Source organism: Pelobates fuscus, chromosome 12, assembly GCF_036172605.1.
Source record: "Pelobates fuscus isolate aPelFus1 chromosome 12, aPelFus1.pri, whole genome shotgun sequence".
NCBI lineage: Eukaryota > Metazoa > Chordata > Amphibia > Anura > Pelobatidae > Pelobates > Pelobates fuscus.
In genome coordinates this window covers 102,820,787-102,842,318 of record NC_086328.1, presented here as the reverse complement: position 1 = coordinate 102,842,318, position 21,532 = coordinate 102,820,787, and the positions used below count along the sequence as shown (strand labels likewise).

General features: G+C 44.0%; 1 protein-coding gene across 1 annotated transcript in view; it reads left to right on the top strand.

Annotated features, from left to right (window-relative positions):
- PDE3B (phosphodiesterase 3B) overlaps window positions 1–9,202 on the top strand; it is a 150,598-nt gene extending 141,396 nt beyond the window's left edge. The window contains exons 12-16 of the mRNA XM_063438612.1: window positions 529–725; window positions 2,848–3,051; window positions 3,839–3,997; window positions 4,687–4,927; window positions 8,134–9,202. Of these exons, the coding sequence (XP_063294682.1) occupies window positions 529–725; window positions 2,848–3,051; window positions 3,839–3,997; window positions 4,687–4,927; window positions 8,134–8,360 (1,028 nt within the window). The 3' untranslated portion in view covers window positions 8,361–9,202. The remainder of the gene's footprint in view (window positions 1–528; window positions 726–2,847; window positions 3,052–3,838; window positions 3,998–4,686; window positions 4,928–8,133) is intronic.
- The last annotated feature ends 12,330 nt before the right edge of the window (window positions 9,203–21,532 follow it).

Here is a 21,532-nt window from a genome sequence, read left to right as displayed (position 1 = left end):
CTGGGCCCCCCAGGAGCAACTGGGCCCGGGGCAGCTGCCCCGTTTGCCCCGCGTTAAAGACGGCCCTGAGTCTATAGTGACAGACAACATGAAATATTATTTGACAATTTGCCATAACACAAACTGCCTGTAGATGGAAGCACAGTCTGATGTTCAACTTTTCAATTTCTATTTTGTACCAATTCTCCATTAACAAGACAGATTGAACTATTCTCAAGAGTAGCAAATAGAACATTCTGTGTACAATGCACATTCTTTTATGGGAACAATGTCCCCTCTATGCACCTTTAGTTCAAGTCAGAGTGCAGAAAAATGTTAATAAATGAATGTTTATCAGCCAAAATCAGCCTGAGAGACAGAGAATTGAAACATTAACTTGGAATTACCTTCCATATAAAAAAGTAGGCTCTCAAATAGTTTAAATAAAAGTGTAGGGTAAAATTATGTAATAAATGCTGGATGTCCTAAATTGTTTTTGTGCCTATTTTTGGAGGAAAGATTTTACAGATTGTGTCTTCTCTTCTGTAGACCCAGATAATGCTGCTGATCCGGCTCCTGTTTATCTCTCGTCAAAAAGCTGCACCTTTGTGGAAGACAGTTACGGCTGTATTGCAACAAACATCCCTGCGCTGGAGTTAATGGCTCTATATGTGGCTGCAGCTATGCATGACTATGACCACCCTGGACGTACCAACGCGTTTCTTGTGGCCACAAATGCTCCTCAGGTTAGTGTGCACCGTTATTTCAGTTTGTAATTCTATAACAAACCATTGTGTCGTATTGTGCCTGCTATAATATTATAAAAACTGCAGACAGACGTCTACATTTTTAGTTTACACACTCAATAAAATTTTCATAAAGGTACCTGGTAAAATCTGCAGTATGTCCCCTCAGTGAGTTTTGCAATAGTCCCTTCACTAGATCTATAATTAGCTATTTGGTAATAGGCTATTGCTGTGTGTGTACATGTACAAAACCCCAGATAAGTGTATATTTTAATCTGCTAAAGGTCTTGCACCAACATGCTGTATAACTTGCATGTGTAATTTCCTGTATGTGAACGTGTGGTCTTCACAATCCATACCGTTTAATTTGCGGTGCGTTTTACAAAGTTAATTAAGAATAGCTCTGTTACTGTCACTTCAAGATGGTATTATTTACTCTTTGATTGTGGGGAAAATTAATGTATTCCTTGTTACATTTTTGCAAATAGTTAATATTTTTATCTTTTTAACCGTTAAAATGTGCACCATAATTAAAGTAAAACAGGAATGTCAAAATGAAACACTAGTATGGTGGCAACTAGTGGCTGTCAGTATGTCTGTAACCATAAGGCTTGTTTTTGGCCAACATGTAGGCACAAAAATATCTACCTATGGTTTACAGTGTTGGTGGTCAGCATCCTTTTAAGTAGATTATATTTTTCAGTAGTTTTTTTTTTCTTTTTAAAATGTTAGATTTAAAGGGTTTATCTTTGCTGCTGGCTAAAACATTCCATTTATTATAATGTTTTTCTATCAAATTGTTCATTTTTCCATTCCTGTCTCACGTTAAGGTGTATATACACGTATGTCTGACCTGGCATTCCCATGTACGCTTCATTCTGGGATAGATTGCAGTGGGCACATGCACAAACTTCTATATATTTACTTTTTTTCCTAGAAATATGTTTAAAGATGAAAAATATCTACACAATGGTAACATTAATCTGCTTGCATAAGGAATCGTGATTATAGAGATCATTTTGTCATCACGGATTACATGTGCAACATAGGGCTTTATGCGTTTACTTTTAGGATGAACTATTTGGATGCCAAAAGTGACAGCTCAGAGCATCTTGTATCTGGAATGTTTTGAAAAAATGTCCAATCAAATAATATTTTTAACTTTATGGTAGCGTATGTTTATATGAGCAGCTCTCTTGGTTAATGAGAAAGGAACACTAAATAGAATATTTTGGTTAAAGAAATGCTGGGCTGTGTTTAGTGCGGCGTCTGTAGCAGCTGAGCAGAGTGGCTTGGCCAGGATTCCCCTTGTGAATATGTATAATTTGATTACAGTGTATCAGCTGAGTGGGGTTTTAATCCTGTTATAGAGATCGATTTGACATGACTACGAACGGAGATTGGGAGATTTTTCTGCACAGACATTAAGGTTGATAAATTAATTTAGTGTTTCCATCATATGACTTCACTAGTGGACTTTCTCTCCCCCACCTCCCTCTTTCAACAAACGATTCAGCAGGTTCTCTTCATTAAGATATTGAGGTGAGAAAAGGCAGTGGTTTTGTTTAAAACACTGCCAGTTCCTCCTCATGGCATAATTGAATTAATCTCACACGGTTTGCAAATTTGCCTCCATTTACTGAACAGGCATCAGACGGGCTCCTGTTAGATGAAGGCCAGAGTCTCGCAGCTATTAACGTACTTCTTTTAATAAGCGATTCCATATAGTTCTGTATTTCTGATGCAGAAAGTGTGAACCGGACACATTCCTATCATGGCCTGGTGATATTGTACTTTTAATACGGAATCTGTTGGCGCTATATAAATCGCAACAATAATAATAAAAATATAATGTTTTGTTTTACTAGGACTGATTAATCCCTCCAATTTGCTGTGTATCACGTAAGCTTCAAATAAACCGTAATTATACATTTCCTTTAGATAATCAAACTCTGCCCCTATAGACAGTTTGATGGGCTGCCATTTACTGGAATTACTGCCGGACGGTCCCTTGCATATGGGTGAGGGGCACCTGACACCATAATGCGATTAAGTCAGAAGTTCTGGTCATTGATGTCACCAGCTGCACACATTGCAATTCTCTGTTTTAATCTTGTTTTAGGCCGTTCTGTATAACGACCGATCAGTGCTGGAGAATCATCATGCGGCTTCTGCTTGGAACCTCTTCCTGTCTCAGCCAGACTACAATTTTCTCACGTATCTGGATCACGTGCAGTTCAAACGATTTCGTTTTTTGGTGATCGAAGCAATCCTTGCCACGGACCTTAAAAAGCATTTTGACTTTCTCGCAGAGTTCAATGCCAAGGTATGTACCGCGAACATTGCTCATTGTTCAATAAAGTGTGTTAATTTTTAATCACTTTTGGAATTTTATTTTTTTATTTGTAATGTTTTGCTATAATCATAGACTCTGATTGTGATTTATTGTCACATTTATAGATGAGTAATGTGTGTTTTTAGTGAATTTGCTACGCACTACTTAATTTTTATAATGAGAGTAAATTGTGGGCTGTTTAAATACTCTGTTAAAATACTGTTGCAAAGTGAACTATATTACAAACAATATCAGCCCAAATGTGAATACTCAGAATAAACACACTTTGACAGTGTTGGTAGTGATGATGGGTCAGAGGAGGTGTGGTCAATAAGTGACTTATCCATATACATGGATACTGAAATCCAGAATAAACTATTAGTCCGAGAGAGGCTGTGAAGATGCATCCATGGGCCAAAAACTCTTGGGTGCCAGAGGAGAATACCATAAAACTCTCCTAATAGGTATGACTTGAGTCAGGCACAAGTGGTGAGTTTGCTTCTTTTTATAGAATGTATGAGTGGTCAAAATGGCAAGAAAGTGGCCTTTACATCTTGTAGTGACATGGCCGTTTGACATTAAGTGGAGAAAGTAATCCGGATCACATTGTCAAAGTATAATACGCTATTTTAGACTAGCAGCTGCTTGAAATGCCTCATACAGTGATCAGGAAGATGGACATGGAAGCAAGGAGATTTTGTGCTTATAATTAAAAATGTAGACATATGTTTTTGGCATTCTTAGAAAGTATGATTGACGCTTGATTTCCTAATTGTAGGTGAACGATGTGAACAATGGAATGGACTGGAGCAATGAAAACGATCGACTTTTAGTTTGCCAAGTCTGCATTAAGTTGGCCGACATTAATGGCCCTGCAAAAACTAGAGAGTTGCACTTGAAATGGACTGAAGGCATCGTTAACGAATTTTATGAACAGGTATGAAGTTAGTAGATTCTGGTAAAATGATTCAAACAAAACATCAATTAGCATACATAAGCCCTCTTCCACTATTCTGTTAATTGCATTCAGTTGCAATCTTCTCTATGGGCAGTAATGAGTATAAAGCCATGAACAGCCATTGAATTTCTAGCTTTTTCATGTCTGCATTGCTGGTAAAGAGGTATATAAAGTGGGAATTGGTCAACATTCATTATGAAAGGGCTAGAGCAATACCGTTTCAAAACAGACATGTTGAAAGGCTGGAGGGTGAAAGCCATGCTTGTTTACGCAGGTTATTATCCCAAAGGTGTAGTGGTGATATGTTTGCTTTCTCAGTAACATATAAGTATACAGAGCACAAACTACAAAGACAAGTGAGTTAATCCGTTTATTTAGAATGATCAACCTGTGTTTAAAGAGGGATTTTCTTACCGTGTGTGTGAACTACGTATCCCATGATGCTCTGGAAAATGTAATGCTTGTTGTGTGTCAAAGTAAATTATTTTCACATGTATCTATAAGAACCCATTTAGGAGTGATCATTTCGGGGATGGAGGTTAATTACAGATTAAACTTTTAGCTGACACCAGCCAATAGAGAGAGCTCCACAAGCAAACTCTGTGTACCTTACCATAGAATCCACAATCCACAAGTTTGAATAATGTTTTATATCCCAAACTCCTCAGGGGGATGAAGAAGCAAATCTTGGACTGCCAATCAGCCCATTCATGGACCGGTCTTCACCTCAATTAGCAAAACTGCAAGAGTCGTTCATCACCCACATTGTGGGGCCCCTGTGTAATTCATACGATGCAGCCGGGTTGCTTCCTGGGCGATGGGTAGATGAAGACGAAGAAGACTTAGAAAGTGAGGATGAGGAAGATTTGGATTCAGAAGATGAAGAAATGGACGATGATGTTGGTTCAAGTAAGTGCTCTGAAACCCTAGTCTTAAATTATATCCTTAATTCTTTGTGGACACATGGTTTTAGGCATAATGTCTAATTAGTTTATGGCAGAGTTTCTGCCGTTCAGAAAGAGTTTGTGATTTATTTTTATGTACAGATGTCTAGCAGTCATTAAACATGGCATGACAAGGCCTATTTTTTAAACTGGGACTTCTTGAGACAAAAATTGCAAATGTTAGTTTTAAATATCTGAATTTGAGAAATAATCCATGTCACGAACGCACCCTACTCCAAGAGTGTGCGTGATGTAGTTGTGGTGGTGAAAGGGTTAAAGTACACTATTTGTCTGCACTAGACCGGAAATAACGACAAAATCCCCCTTTTTAACACCACCCACACTTAAACATAATAATATAACTATTACTATGTTATCGCTGCCACCACCAAGACAATTTATAATTGCTTGGTCCCCGAGGTAAATCAATAATAAAACTCACCAAATATTACTTAGTACAATGCTTAAGGAATTACAAAAATACTAACTAGTCTCCTCAGGTAACGTGATTCTTAACCAGACAAAGGTAGAACTTAATAAATGAATGTTTATTATGAGCAAAAATAGTCACCGTGCATATAACAATATATAATAAACAAATTATTTACACCAACAACATTTAAAAACAAAAAGGATAAAATAACAGAAGTCCTAATTACTCACTTAGGTTTTCAAAGTACAACTTCTGTCCAGGGGGTCTCTGGCAGGAGAGATGGTGACTCACTCAAAATTAGATCTTGGCCCCAAGCAAGTACACCACCACCCTTCAGGATCACAGGAGATATACCCTGTGTATTATCACACCTCACCCAGGGGTGGAGCGAAGGCGTACCTATGGAGATACTAAGTGACCACCTCCTTTGTTCCAGAAACAACAAGCCAAATATAAACTTTTGGTTTTATCTCCTCTACTGTACTTGCCACAGAAATAATAATTGCCTCTATGAATTTGTTACTGTTTTCCCATTCCATAGACATGTTGCACGCCCCACCCACGATCCAATAGGACAGACATCACAACTCCTGCCACACGGTTTAAGTTGTGCAACTCATGTTTAGGCTTAATTAAGATATTGGCTTGTCCCATTCCAAATATAATACAAATGCGGCTTAATTATTAACCTGTGGGTAAGTATTAATGCTTCACTTGGATAAGATATTGGAACACAAGGATCTTCATGAAACTAATCCCATTACCATATCAAAGGATTGAACTATCCTTTACAAGGTACATGCCAAATGGATGAAGAGACATTCAGACTTTTTCCAAGTGTAGAACCTCACACCTTGCAGAGCTTTAATTACTTCCCGTCCATATAGTAAAATCCTTTTCACATTCCTATGCCATTCATACTACCCCTTCTGTCATCTGACCTCTGTGGGGGGTTCTAGCTTCAAAAGATGTAACCCCCTGTTGACCTCAGCAATAGCATCTCTGTAATTTGTGCCATTTAGTACACAGATTACATTAAAGGATAATATTTCATAGTGTAATAATAAATTATGCACCCTTGCCGTGACAATCCAGCTCTGCATTGTTGCTCTACATTTTGCAATTTCTTAGTCACATCTACACAATTCTTGATTTCGTGAATAAATCCTACTATTTGGTCTAATAGTAAAGTTAAACCGCAATCCCTGACAGTAGTTATTGTCCGTTTATACCTAATAGCAAAAATCTGCTTTCATATGTATGCCCACCCCCTTTAGCAGTACAGACCGTGACACGGGTGTTAAAAAAATAAAAAATAAATATTTGTGGAGAGTAATATGGACACATGAGAAACCGGTTATGTAGAAGTTGAAGAAAAAATGCAGATCATTAATTTTATAAGAAACAAACAAAAATGTGTACAGACATTACATATACTGTAGTGAAAATGGAGCACAGCAATCATGCACATTAGAATTATGAATATTTTAAAAACATTAGAATATTTTAAAAAGTAAACTTGAGTAAACACTGGGTAGGGGGTATGCAGTAAAAATCAGTCTCCCCTTTAATTTATATGTATATAGAGGAGTTAATTACTTACAGGAAAATCTACACCATTGAATAAAACGTTAAAAATGACCTATCATTTCTTAAATGACATCATAATGTGGTTCAGCCAGGGCAGACATTGCAAATGAAGTAGAGAAAAAGACACCTTGTTTTTTCATATGCTGACTGCCAGGTGTAAAGGGTGGAGCTTATAACAATGATTGACAGAGAGGTAAGATAGCGGCAAAAATTTATTTTTCACACCTAACAAATACATATTTTGTCAAGTATAAGTATTCGTAAACATTCTGGGAAGTGACAGCCCCTCTTTACATATTCCACTTTTTTCCCCTATTTATCTACTAAATAGTGCTTGGTTGCTCTCCTCATAGCTATGCCAGGGTGATGCTGGTGGAATATAGGCCTGTACTTCAGTCATAATGAACTGTTTCAGACCATATCAAAGATTAGGAAGAAGGAAACTTGGATACCATTTGAACACAAGTTTTAGCACATCAATATTTAAAGGACCACTTTAGTGCCAGGAAAACAAACCTGTTTTCCTGGCACTATAGGGTCATTAGGTCCCCTCCCGCTGGGCTGAAGGGGTTAAAACCACCTTTAGCCACTTACTGGTACCTTTCTCCAGCGCCGGGCTCCCTTGGTGCTGGGGAACTCTCCTTCCTCTGCCGATGTCAGCTCTGAATGTGTAAGAGCCGCGTGCGTGTGCATTCAAATCGCCCAGTGAGACGGCCACTAGAGACTGGATTAACCCTCAGTCAGTCCATAGAATAGCATTCTCAATGCTTTCCTATGGACGCTGGCGTCTTCTCACTGTGAAAATCACAGTGAGAAGCGCGGAAGCGCCTCTAGCGGCTGTCAATGAGAGCCACTAGAGGCTGGATTAACCCATATGTAAACATAGCAGTTTCTCTGAAACGGCTATGTTTACAGCAGGCAGGGTTAACACTAGATGGACCTGGTACCCAGACTACTTCATTGAGCTGAAGTGGTCTGGGTGCCTATAGTAGTGGTCCTTTAAGTAATCAACGTAATAAAGTAATCTCCTTAAGGCTGTCATTTTCCAAACTCTAGCAATACTGTTTAGTTTTTATATTTAGTTTAGTTTTTGTATGCCCTGGTTAACATGTAATCAAGGCTTTGGCCTTTGTGACTATGTCTTCTAGAACCACAGAGAAGGAAAGGCAGACGGATGTTCTGCCCACTAATGCACCACCTTCGGGAGAACCACAAATTATGGAAAAAAATCATTGAGGATGAAGAAAAAAGTAAAACAGAGACAAATAAACAGCAGAACGAAAGTTTGTCATTACCTCAATCAGATGATATCCAGGTTATCGAGGAAGCTGATGAAGAAGAGGAGCGACAGTCAGTGGAGGACAGAAGATGCTGAGAACATTTTATTATATATATTATTATTTTTTTTTTTTAAGTGTGCAATGGGGGAGCAGAGACCCCGTTTTCTATGAGCTCTTCACATACTGTAACTTTGAAAGGCCTTAATACTGTGAGAGGGTCGTTCTGCCCTCGTAACTCCCCCACTCTATGCACTTTCACCACGTGGGATATATAAACTTTCTATTGAAACGTTGATTATTGTCTACCTTGATGCAAAGTCCTTTGTGATCTGATTGGTATCCAGATACCATGTTCTAATGCTGCCTTGCTGAATACAGAGTTCCTATTTTCCATATGGTACTTGCAATCATTAAGTGACTTCTCTTACCAAAGTGGCCACCGCTTTTTTTTTTTTTTTTTATTAGGCTGGAGCATTGGAAGAAACCCACAATGTGCCCACGTTTTTCTTTTTTTTTTTTTCTTTTTTCCTGGAATATGAAAATGTACCAATGCTAAAATAGATCCTGAATAATGCTACTTTGGCCCATTTCTGGATTATTTGTTAGTGAAGGAACAATAACCCTTTCTATACTTTAAAGACTTTATGACCATTATAAAAAATATATATATATATATTTTATGATTGGAAATCCCTCATATGCATCCGTTCTGATGCTCTTTTATTGTAATATATAAACTGCCTGTGCTTTTCTTTTAATTTTATTTTCCCGCAATGAAGTGTCTAGATAAGTTAGGGTTTTTTTGTTTTTTTTTTCCCTTTTAGTTGCAGTTCTGTGGTAGACAACAAAATCACAAAAGAGAGAGAAGAAAAAAAAAAAAGTGGGAAAGCATTAAACCACAAAAAAAGTGTTTCAATAATGAAGGGATTTTTTTTTTTTTTTATTTAGACAGTGATATCTATATATATATATGTATATATATATATATATATATATATCTTTATATTTTTACACTTTTACTCAGGACTTGCACGTAGAATATGTCAGATGTTAAACCAACTAGCAGAAAGTGGCGTTGCCCCTCTGGTTTTTGTAATTTCAACTATGAATACTTACTGTTTGTGTGCATGCTTTTTGGGAAAAGAAGCACTATCCTAAACCAAATAACCCAAATAACATTTCAGGCGTCGCAGAAAGGTAACCACTCCGCAAAATGCAAATCAACAGCCATACTTTGTCCAAGGGTATAATGCCTTCTCACATCAGATTATATTACTACTGTTATTTTTTTACTATCTATAAAAATTGTAATCTTTTCAGAGTCAGGTAGGGCACCTCTTCTTGCTGATGGGTAGGACATAATAAGTGTTACCTATAAAATGTATTCTGTTGCTGCAGGAGGAAAATTAATAAACCACTCAAGATTGAGTGGATTCCTTGCATGAATAAATTGATTTCTCTCCTACAGCATATGAATGCTACATACTGCAGGGTACCACTTTTTCATGTAATGCCCAACAGCTTGAAGAAGTGATGTGTAAATGAAAACATGGAGGATCTGGCAATGCTAGTGTACGCTTTCCTACCATGGCACTAAGAGTTCATTTTATTTTTTTGTTATTTATTTTTTTGGGGGTTGGGGACGGGAGGGATGATGTGGCCTTCTGAACACCTTGGCCAGTGAAATATTAAACAGGACTATATTCTTTCACTCCTGTATTCCCATACTCTGGCTTAAGTATGTGATGTTGTAGGAAGCCTCACAAGGAAATATATTCAAATAAAGCGATTGGTCCTAGTTCTCAGCTTACAGTATTGATTCTCTAGTTTATGGTTGAATTTGGCGGCTAATCACGTATGTGAGTCCTGCTGTGTACTGCTAATGAACACGTTATCAGTTCCGTTACATGTTTTACCCAATCAATTCAAGAGTTATAGACGATACCACATGTTTTTTTTTTTTGTTTGTTTTTAGTTGGAGAAATGTCTTGTACCTTAAGGTAATGCTATTTTAATTTGTATTTATTTTTTTAATTTGCTAAAAGATTAATATATAATAATATAATTTCTTTTTAACTAATGGCAAATTCTAATTTGTTTGCTTCCATTATGTAATTCTATCTGGTTACTTCCTTACACTGGGTGAACACTATACAGATTGAATTCCTGTGTAACATTTATCCAGTCAGTAGTTTGGAAAGTGGTCACGAAGGACCTGTGGTATCGCTGGATGTCCCTGGTGGAAATTGCCACAACAGAATTGATCTGCGACACCCATCTGCCACCAATAATGCTCAATTGGAAATGCTATCTGATCACTGTGGTATGCTGTCATAATGATTACATGTCTTGGGCAGTCACAGGGGGCCATTGCTGGACACGTTTACTAGTGAGGACTAACCTTCACAGTACACTTAAAGGGACACTATAGTCACCTGAGCAACTACAGCTTAATGTAGTTGTTCAGGTGAGATGTAGAGCTCCCTGCAGGCAATCTAATGTAAAAACAGGGGGGTAGGTGCAGCGCTTCAGTAATCCTTGACAAGGTATATGTGAAGAGAACCAGAGAGGGAATAATAGTGTAGTATTTAAAACTGTAGTGGTGATAAATAAAATAAAAGATGTGCACTCACACTTTCCTGGAGCTTCAATACAGCTCCAGTGTATGCGCCTGGGCGGAATAATCACCGCCTATGGATCAAGTGCAGAGGCAATTCTTCAAGTGTAGATGTGGTAGGGGGTATCCTCATAAAAAACAAACAAATAAAAATTGTATATGGTGAAGAAGTGAAGTGAGCTATGAAGCAAGGGTAGGTAAAAACTATAAAATGTGCACTCACGTGTAATGGAGATGTAAAACCTGGCTCCTCTGATAGCGCTTGAAGTGGTATGATCCCCACTCAAAGATACAGGTGTAAAAGCAAATCTTCCCTCCGTGTATATGTGGAGATAAACAAACAGAACCACAATAGTGTACACCGTAAAAAAGGAGTGTAAGCAGAAATAAATAATTTAAGCCTACTCACATGAATAATGCTAATGAGCAAGTTCCGATTTGCTCAATCCAAAGCCCTTGGGTGGTATGATCCCCACCAGGGATATAGCTCCAAAAAATCAGATAGCAGCAAAGTATGGTCCAATTAAAAAAGTACTTTAATGTTTAAAAAAAAAAAAAAAAAAGGGGGCGGGGCTAAGCCAGCAAGCAGAGCGGACGCACGAAGGCTGAGCTCCTGCTACACAAATCTGATTTTTCATGATTACTCGACAAAAACGAAATAATCTTTCTACCGGGATCCGATACCTGCACACAGGAGGACCTGGCGACAAGCCTGACACTTTGTAAGAGTATCCTGGCGATCGGGAGACCATGATGGCAAGCCGTGGCCTACAGGCGGCGGATGATGGGAGAGACGGCCGCTTTCCCAGCCACCGCACCGAAGACAAAGACCCACGAGCACCCTGCTCCCCCCCTGGACCGGTGGGGGTTATCCCGTTCCAACCCTGGGAGGACACATATGGGTGAAGCACCAGATGACAGAAACAAGCGAGCAGCGAGACAAGGCGCGGACCCGCAAAATGGCTGCCGCCACGTGCACTCACACCGCAGCACTACCAAGTCTTGGAGAAAGGCTAGAGGCCATACTGGCCGCCTTCTGGAAGCGACTGGCAGCCAGAGCACAACAAGCTGAGGCACACAGGCCGACTGGAGGCTCGCCCAAGACACTGCCGACAAATCCTACACGCGGAAGCAACAACCCACCTACAAAGAGAATCCAACAGAGACGCCTGCACAGGCAAAGCCCCCGGCGGACCCACCAGCCCAAGCGAATTACCCTGACAAAGCCAGGATACCGCCGGGATCGATGCCCTGGACGACCCAGCCCACAAGTAGAGGGGACCCTCTGGAAGCCTCACCTGACCCAAAGAAGGAAACCGGCACTGCTGAAGGGATCCAGGTGACCCTATCCGTGCCTCCTCCACCCGCGCCACACGGACCTAACGCTACCCCTGCACAAGCCGTCGGTCGAGCACCTGGCTCATCTACAGGACATTGTAACACCCCAGCAGGGAGTCGGCTGATCCCAGCAAGGAGCAGACGACTTGATACTGCAAGTCAGGTGGACTATAATGTTCCCCCAAAAGTTTTTGTTAATCTCAACATATTTGACTAGTTACTCACAATGCCAGTCAGTATCTTTTGACTCTAGCTTTATTGCTGCTACCGCTTCACTGAAATGCACACATACTTAAGCATGCCCACATTTTAGTTATGTTAGTCTAGCCTGATATTACCTTGTCATGTAAACCTAAAAGTCAACGCATTATTCCTGTTACACTCACGTTGCAGCAGCGGTACCTTCTACCGACATCGAAACGTACAACAGCTTAGCATATTTCACAATTACCTGTGTAGTCTAACCGCTAAGACATAAGTTGATTCCTCTATGTGGCTGAAAGCATATTCCACACACACAGATAGGGCAGCCAAACTGGAACACATCCTACTTAGCAGCTCCCAAACAAAGCAGACATAGAATAAGGATAACCTTTTGTATTAACACACTTCACCTACTATCTAGATATCCTCACCTACCAGGAATGTTGATGTTGTAATCAGATTCTAGATAGACCTCACAAGTTTGTTTATAAACCTGTTATTATACCCTTCTAAAAATGAGTGCAAGACTAACTCAATGCCTTATACCATGTAAGCTATGTATTGTTAAATGCTATTGTGGCATGACAAGCTGTATGTAATCACCTGCACTACAAAAATAAAGAATTAAATATATATAATAAAAGAAATACAATATATTCAGAGAAAATACAGTGTTTACATTGATTGATAGGAATACCTCCAGTGGCCGTCACTCAGACGGCCACCAGAGGGACTTCTTATCATATATGGCCCTAAAAAGGCCATGTACACGTCAGACGTATTAAAATACGTCTGACGTGTGCAGGAGAGAGAAGGCACTGTGTGCGTGCCTTCTCTTTCCTGCCTGTCAGCAGAGGAGAGGGGGCGGGCAAAGACCGCGAGCTGAACTGTCAGTCAGCTCAGCTTGCGGCCGCGCACACCGCGGGCATGTGCGGTAGTGCGCTTAGGACTTCATAGGCCGGCATGAATTAAGTATATGCGCTTGAACCAGGTGAGTAAAAAGTTCTGCCTGGAGAGTCCCTTTAACGTGTGTGGGAGCCTGGAGTGTTCCTTTAATAATATAAACCCACTCTGTATAACTAACTATAACCTAACCTCCACAGTGCACCCAACATGTTTGGGAGCCTGAAGTGTCCCTTTAATAATATAAAACCACCCAGTATAACCAACTATAACCTAACCTACACAGTGCATCTAACATGTGTGGGTGCCCGGAGTATCCAAGGCCTGTGCAAGGATTTCTGCCGCCCTAGGCAAAGCTTCATTTTGCTGCACCCACATGTCACTCAATCACTGGCAGACACACATACACTCACTCACTGACACGCGCACACAGAAACTCACTCAGACACACAAACACAGACATACACTCGCTGACAGACACACACACAGGCAGACACTCGCTGACACAGACACTCAATCACTTACAGTCAAACACTCACAGACTTACACAATTTTATTTTTTGAGGCACATCCAGCCTCCCTACCTCACTGGGGTTCAGTGTGGGGCATCTCCTCACTCCCGCCCGCCCGCTGTTTAGTATGCCGTGGCCGGAATGACGTCATATTCTGGTTCCCGGCATCACAGAGGGCGCGCAAAGGAGGAGTGGGAAGCTGAAGGAACATCCTTCCTCGCCGCCTGGCTTCTTCCTCCTCCCCCTCGCCGCTCGTCCTGCGCTGCGGCCCAAGACAGGGGTAGCCCTCTAGGAAATATCCCAATATAATAATATACCCACCGGATATACTGTAACCTAACCTACACAGTGCACATTACTTGTGTGTAAGCCTGGAGTGTCCCTTTAATAATATAAACCAACCCAGGATAACTAACTGTAACCTAACTTAGTCAATGCACCTAATGTGTGTGGGAGCCTGGAGTGTCCATTTTAAAAAAAATCCTCTTACACATGTAAGTGAATTACTTGGCAGACAATAAGGCAGCTGGTGACTTGGAACGGGATAGAAAAAGAACTTGCACTGTATCAGAAAAGACGGATCTACAAGAATCATGAAATGCCTATAACTACAATGAAAATTCTTGTACAATCCAGCTGTACCTTTATTTTACCATGTGAATTCCCTGTAAGCGACTGATCTCTATTAAAGAGTATTTACCAGTTACCAGTTCTACGGTTTTATTTTTTTGCTGACTGCATCCCACATGTATTACAATATGTTGGGTCTAACAATCTGTAACAAAGTATATAGTTTTTGTTCTGTGTGTTTGTAGACACTCCCATAATGGACATGTATGTTCACACACGATATGTAATCTAAACGTAAATGAAGATGTTACTGGAGACCTTTGTTGTGTTAAGATTGTATTGACAGTCATTAGTCACAAGGACATGTACCCGGACATAATTTGAAATTGGCCAAATGATTGAAATGGTTCTTTTACCTTCCAAAATGTTCACCTCGCTGGTAGCATCCATTTAGACCACTGTTGCCCCTTTCATGTTTAATAAGGGTGACTACTTGTGACGAAGAGCAAAGAGGCGTGCTCAACATGGCCAAATGGTTAATTGAGCCATATTTTCAACAAAAGACAGGCAGTGCTTGTCATAGGTAACCATTGTTAGATCCTATCTTTATTCATTGAAATGCAATATTTCACTGTATATAGCAATTCATTTCCAGTTTTGTTTATGCTCAAAAGTTTACAAAGCCAAAAGAGTAAAATGAGACTAATCGGGGGCGTGGCCTGGACGTCGACCGAGATGGAAGCATAAGCACTGAGCTCCGCTCCACCGGCTCTCCAAAAGCCCTAATTTAAAGCAAAATTTTAGCACTCATGGGACGAAACCGTAGGGGTGACCCCCCTGGGACGCCCAGAAACTCACAGTCCAGCCAATCTCACGGTCCGATGGACGACTTTTTACAAGCACCGGCCGATATGCACGACGAGGCCGAAGGCCCCAATATGGCGGCGCATACCTCAGGACGAGACGGCACCCACACACCTTCATTGGAAGGCATCGGAGACGAACTCCGCACGATATCAGCAGCAATGGCTACGATGGCCACGAAAGCAGATCTCCTGGTCCTGACCACCACGATCCAAGACGCAATGCGGGCGGAACTAGCCGGTCTCCGGACGGAGGTGACGGCACAAGGCGCCCGACTACAGGCCTTGGAACACTCCCACGAGGCCCAAACACACAGGATTACAGCAACCGACACTGCCATAACGAGACAAGGCGACCTCCTGCTCCAAATGAGGAGGTCAGTCGAAGACCTCGACAACCGCGGCCGCAGATGCAATATTAGGGTCCGCGGTATGCCTGAGGCAGAAGATGAAGAAGACGTGGAAGGCACCCTAACAGCGTTATTTCGTCTGATCCTACCTGGCGACACCTTACCACCGCTCAGATTTGAAAGAGCACATAGGGCCCTGCGTCCCCGATCCCTGGAGGAAGGCCCCAGAGACATAATCTGCTGCATCCACTCATTCGCCACGAAAGACGCTATCATGAAAGCAGCTAGGGCACGACCCACATGGGACTATCATGGCGTGCAAATTTCGCTATTCAATGACCTGTCTCCGATCACCCTGGACGCTAGAAGGGCCTTGCGGCCTATCACCTCCTTACTACGAGACCGCAATATACCATACAGGTGGGGCTTCCCATTCTCCTTATCGGCAAGACACCGGAATGGCTGGGTAACGCTCCGCGGGCCAGATGAGGCCCCCAGCTTTCTAGAAGAGCTGGAGCTTCCTCCTACACCTATACCGAATTGGATCCTGGGGCCTGGAATGAGACCACAACGTATGCCCCGCCGACATAGAAACCACTCACCGCCGGGACCTGCCCATCACCGACGCGGAGCACGTGAGGCCCAGAACTGAATACCGACCTCGTAGATCCACCGACTCATCGATGCTGAGACACTCACTACATTAAGGTACTGTCCTCCCCTTGCCAAACTGGCCGGGACCTGACTGCTGGCCCACACACACATGGCATGCCTGCTACACTTGCCAAACGCCATGGACTAGGCCCATACCCTCCCATGCTGATGCTCTACCTGACGACCACGTTTGCTGCCACCTCCGGACTTTGTTTCCCCCCCCCCCCCCCCCCCCTTGCCCCCTCTCCCATACACGCGGGGCCTGATCCACAGTCACCTACTCAAGGGCTCCCAACAGACATTTTTAGGGCGGGGGTAATGGCGGGACAAGCTGAACGGATCACCCCCCATCGGGCTGGACCCTCGTGGGATTGAACTCTCTGATTCGCACACCGGGACTGTAACAGTATACTACATCTCAGAATCTGATTATTGGACGTGATAAGTATCATTGCTTTTCTTTACAACACTGGTTGTTTGAATTCAATATGTTAACATAAGCTGATGCATGCCATTTTTAAGCACACCACGCATTAATTATCTTGCTAGCACCACACTACATCAGCTCTGTACTGCAAACGGGGGGCGGGAGTTGGGGAGGTGGGGGGGATCCGGAGGGTCGGCTCTGTGTGTCACTATTGTAATCGGGAACATATTACGATGAAGAAGGGAAACCTGGGGGACGCACAGTGGGGGATGGGGCCCTGCGGGAGGGGGGGGGTGGCGGGTGGAGGAGGGAGAGGAATAAGAGAAGTAGCAAGGGGAAAAGAAACACGCTACGGAGGGGGGGCCGTTACGGGGAGGGAGGGGGGATGGGACTTAGAGATGAGAACCACCGTGGTACCCACGACGCAGGTTAGACCGCACCTCTACCACTACCTTTTACAGTAGCCCCCACTCACTGTGGTACAGACATCACAACCACGCATACCCCGGTGACTTACGAGGAGACGGGACTCACCCCTACATGCTATACCCGTATACCTAGTGGGACCTCCCGCACTTAAGGGCACTAAACATGGGATAGGAGACGGGGGGAAAGCGAGCTACCATAACCTTTTTAAACTCCGCTACACATAACGCTCTAGGCCAGCAGAAACATGGGATGGGACGGGGAGGAAAGGGGGGACAGAACGAAACATCCACACCTTGATAGGGAACCACGATGGGAACGAGTGGTAGCTGATATGGCCAACGGAAAATGTTACGGACCTTATATTTGCCAACTGTTATTGCTGTTAACTAATCTTTTTTCTTCACTTGTATATGTTGCTGGACTGGACACCTTTGGGTACACCCACATCTCCCATGATCAACAACACTCGGGCTAGGAACCGGTTGGAGCGGACACTATTGACCCATACCTAACTACACATCTAGACACGCTTCACGATCTAGGGTTCGACCCCAGTCATCGCTCCACATAACCACTTGCGCGAACATCTCGACGGAGCCACAGGCACACTCACTCACCGATCTGGTCATCGGGGTGACGCCTGGTCACTCACGCCGAGGCGTAAGTGTTACTCCTTCTCGAAGGAGATACCGGGATAGTACTAACGTCTATCCATCGGGGATACTTCCCCACAGGGGGGCCTCCTTTGCCCACCCCTATTTTAATCCCCCAACCTACACTACCTACTCTACACCCACACTCAAACCCACACACGAAAGGACTGGACGCTGGCACTACAGGGGAAGGACCGGGGACAAGACAGACAATAACCGAGAACTATTACATAGACTCTGACCGGACACACGGACACCCATAGGACAGCGCTACACACACACCCTCACGGGGCTGCGCCGCCGACTGGGTACCTAGTGCCGCTTAGGCGGACCTCCTGAGGTCGGAAACACCTAGTAACGGAGGAGACCATGGCGTACCAAAACTCCCCTATGACAGTCATGACGCTTAACTGCAGAGGATTAAACATACCAGAACGGCGCTCCCACCTACTGAGGACACTTCGGCGGAAACACATCTCAATCGCAATGCTCCAAGAAACCCATTTCAGAGACGGAGCGGCGCCCAAGCTCCGTAACACCTACTACCCGACCAACTACTATAACAATCACCCGCTGGCTCGACGGGCAGGAGTAGCGATACTTATAGCTGCCGACCTAGGATTCCAAGAATTAGACAAGATGACAGACGACCAGGGCCGTTTCCTCTTCCTCAAGGGAACAATAGCCGATAGAATATTCACATTCGCATCAATTTACGCACCCAACTCAAAGCAAGCACGGTTTCTACGAACAACATTACGTAAACTACACGACTTCTCGGAGGGCGCCCTGATCGTAGGAGGCGACTTCAATACCCCCTTGGACCCACTTACGGACTCATCCACGGGACACAGCAGCCTTCCTCTGACCCACATCAGATCCATACGGAAGTCCCTGGGGGAATTGTCCTTAGTCGATTGCTGGAGAACACTACACCCCACTAGCAAAGACTATACATACTACTCGACCATCCATAACCGTTACTCCCGGATCGACTATATTTTCATTAAACAAGAAGGCCTATCGCGATTGAGAAAGGCATCCATTGAGCCGGCAACATGGTCGGACCATGGCTCGGTCCAGATAGAACTGGAATCCCCACTATTCAAACCGGCGATCCGGTCCTGGCGCCTAAACGAGTCCCTACTCCAAGATCTAGCGGTGCGGACTGAGATCTCTCAAACCTTGAAACACTACTTTGAGGAAAACGGGACCGACGAAACATCTCCGGTATCCGTATGGGAAGCACATAAAAGTGTCATACGTGGCACCCTTATCAGTATCGCGACCCGCAAAAGAAAAGAAACAACACAAGCGATGTCTGCCCTCTACGGTACCATCTCACGCCTCGAGCTTCAACACAAACGCCCTCCTCACACAACGACACCTACGTTCGCTCCAGAGATCGAAAAACTTCTTTTACACGCACGCGAACAAAGGAGGAAAATACCTAGCACGGCTACTACGGGGAGAAACAACACGCACACAGGTACGCAAGATCCGCCTGGCCTCGGGAGCCACCTCACAATTCCCTGAGGACATAGCACGGGAGTTTCGGGACTACTACGCCTCGCTATATAACCTACACCGACCCCGAGACACACCACATCGGCGAGCCCTGGAACAACAAGAACAGACATACCTACAGGACAACATCCGAACGAGGATAAACCCAGATGCGGCACTCATGCTTGACGAGCTAATTACGACCGACGACCTAGCCGCGGCACTCAAAGGTACGAAATCGGGAAAGGCCCCGGGACCGGACGGATTCTACACGGGCTATTACAAACACTTCGCCCCACTATTATTACCATGGCTAACTAAAGCTATTAACAGGATAGCAGATGGGGCACAGTTTGGCATGGAATCCTTAACGGCTACTATCACGGTGATACTCAAACCTGGGAAGGATCCAGAACAATGCAGCAGCTACCGCCCGATCTCCCTGCTGAACGTCGATACGAAGCTCCTCACAAAGGTCCTAGCTACCAGACTCCAAAGGGTCCTACCGCACATTATCCATGTCGACCAGACAGGATTTATCCCGGGCCGAGAGGCACGGGACAGTACACTACGCTTGTTTTCCATACAACACCACGCACGGAAATACCGGAAACCCCTGCTATTACTCTCCACAGTCGCGGAAAAAGCGTTTGATCGGGTGGATTGGTCATATATGTCCCGAACTCTCCGGCATATGGGCGTTGGACAGCGGACCATGACATGGATCGCGGCCTTATACAGCTCCCCAAGGGCGTCAGTACGGGTCAACGGCGCACTAACTACTACCTTTAGTATCGCGAACGGCACTAGACAGGGCTGCCCCTTGTCGCCTCTCCTATTCGCCCTCTCCCTGGAGCCACTCCTACAAGCGATCCGAAATCACCCGGACATACATGGATACTCATGGCAAAACACGGAACATAAAGTGGCTGCATATGCGGATGACCTCCTATTTTTTGTCTCCCAACCACGGATCTCACTACCTAGCATACTCTCCGAAATAGACCAATTCGGCCAGATCTCTGGATTCAAGTTGAACCTAGCAAAATGCGAGGCACTTAACATAACCACCCAGCAGGCGGAATATGAGGCCTTGGGCCCTCTATTCCCCTTCCGCTGGTGTACAAAGGCGATGAAATACTTAGGAGTGTGGATCCCCTCGGACCCACGAGACATCTACACTCTTAATTTCACGCCGCTCCTGGAAAAGATTGAACTGGACCTGAACAGATGGGCACACTCGCACATAACCTGGCACGGCCGCGTAGCGGTCCTCAAAATGAACATTCTCCCGAGGGTCCTCTACTTATTCCTAACCACACCCATAGCTTTACCACCGACATTCTTCTCGAGACTTAAAACGGCGGTCATCCGCTACATATGGAGCGGGGAAAGACCTAGGCTGCGCCACGACCTATTGTGCCTACCCAGACACAGAGGGGGTCTGGCGCTGCCGGACTTCAAAAAATACCACCAGGCAGCAACACTACAGCGTATTCTCGAGTGGCACGAGACAACCTCGGACAAACAATGGGTGGACCTGGACAGGGAGGGCGACACAGCAAAACTGAAGGCATCGGTGTGGCAGAGACGGGCGACGAGGGGCAGCAGGAGACAAGACGAGGGCCCAGTGGCAAACACACTCATCACGTGGGAGAACCTTAGGGAGACACACGGGATCTCCCCGACCCCGAGCCCCCTGATACCAATCGCCCACAACCCCAACATAGGAGGGGGACTACCCACAGAAGCCTGGAGGTTCCTGGGGGACGAGGACTACACCCCGATACGGATGGTCACTCAAGACGGCACCATAAAGACACTGGACACACTGCTAGAAGGCCGACAAAGAACCCCGATGGTCACTCTCCGGTATATTCAACTTAAACACTACTTAGCCTCCCTACCTCATAAGGACAAACTACAGAGGGAACTGACACGCTATGAGAAGCTCTGTACCCGAGGCACACCGCTTGAAAGGACCATCTCGAATCTCTATCAGTACCTGCTGACCGAACCCACAACAAACGCTAATACCTTCCAACGACGATGGGAATGGGCCATGAACAAAACCTTCACCCAGACACAATGGGAGACAGCCCTAATATGGCAACATAAGAGCTCCTCTAGCTCTCGCTATCAGGAAGTAAACTACAAACTGATATCCATGTGGTATAGAACAGCGCTACTACATAGGATCTTCCCTGCCACACCATCGACGTGCTGGAGATGTCTGGACGA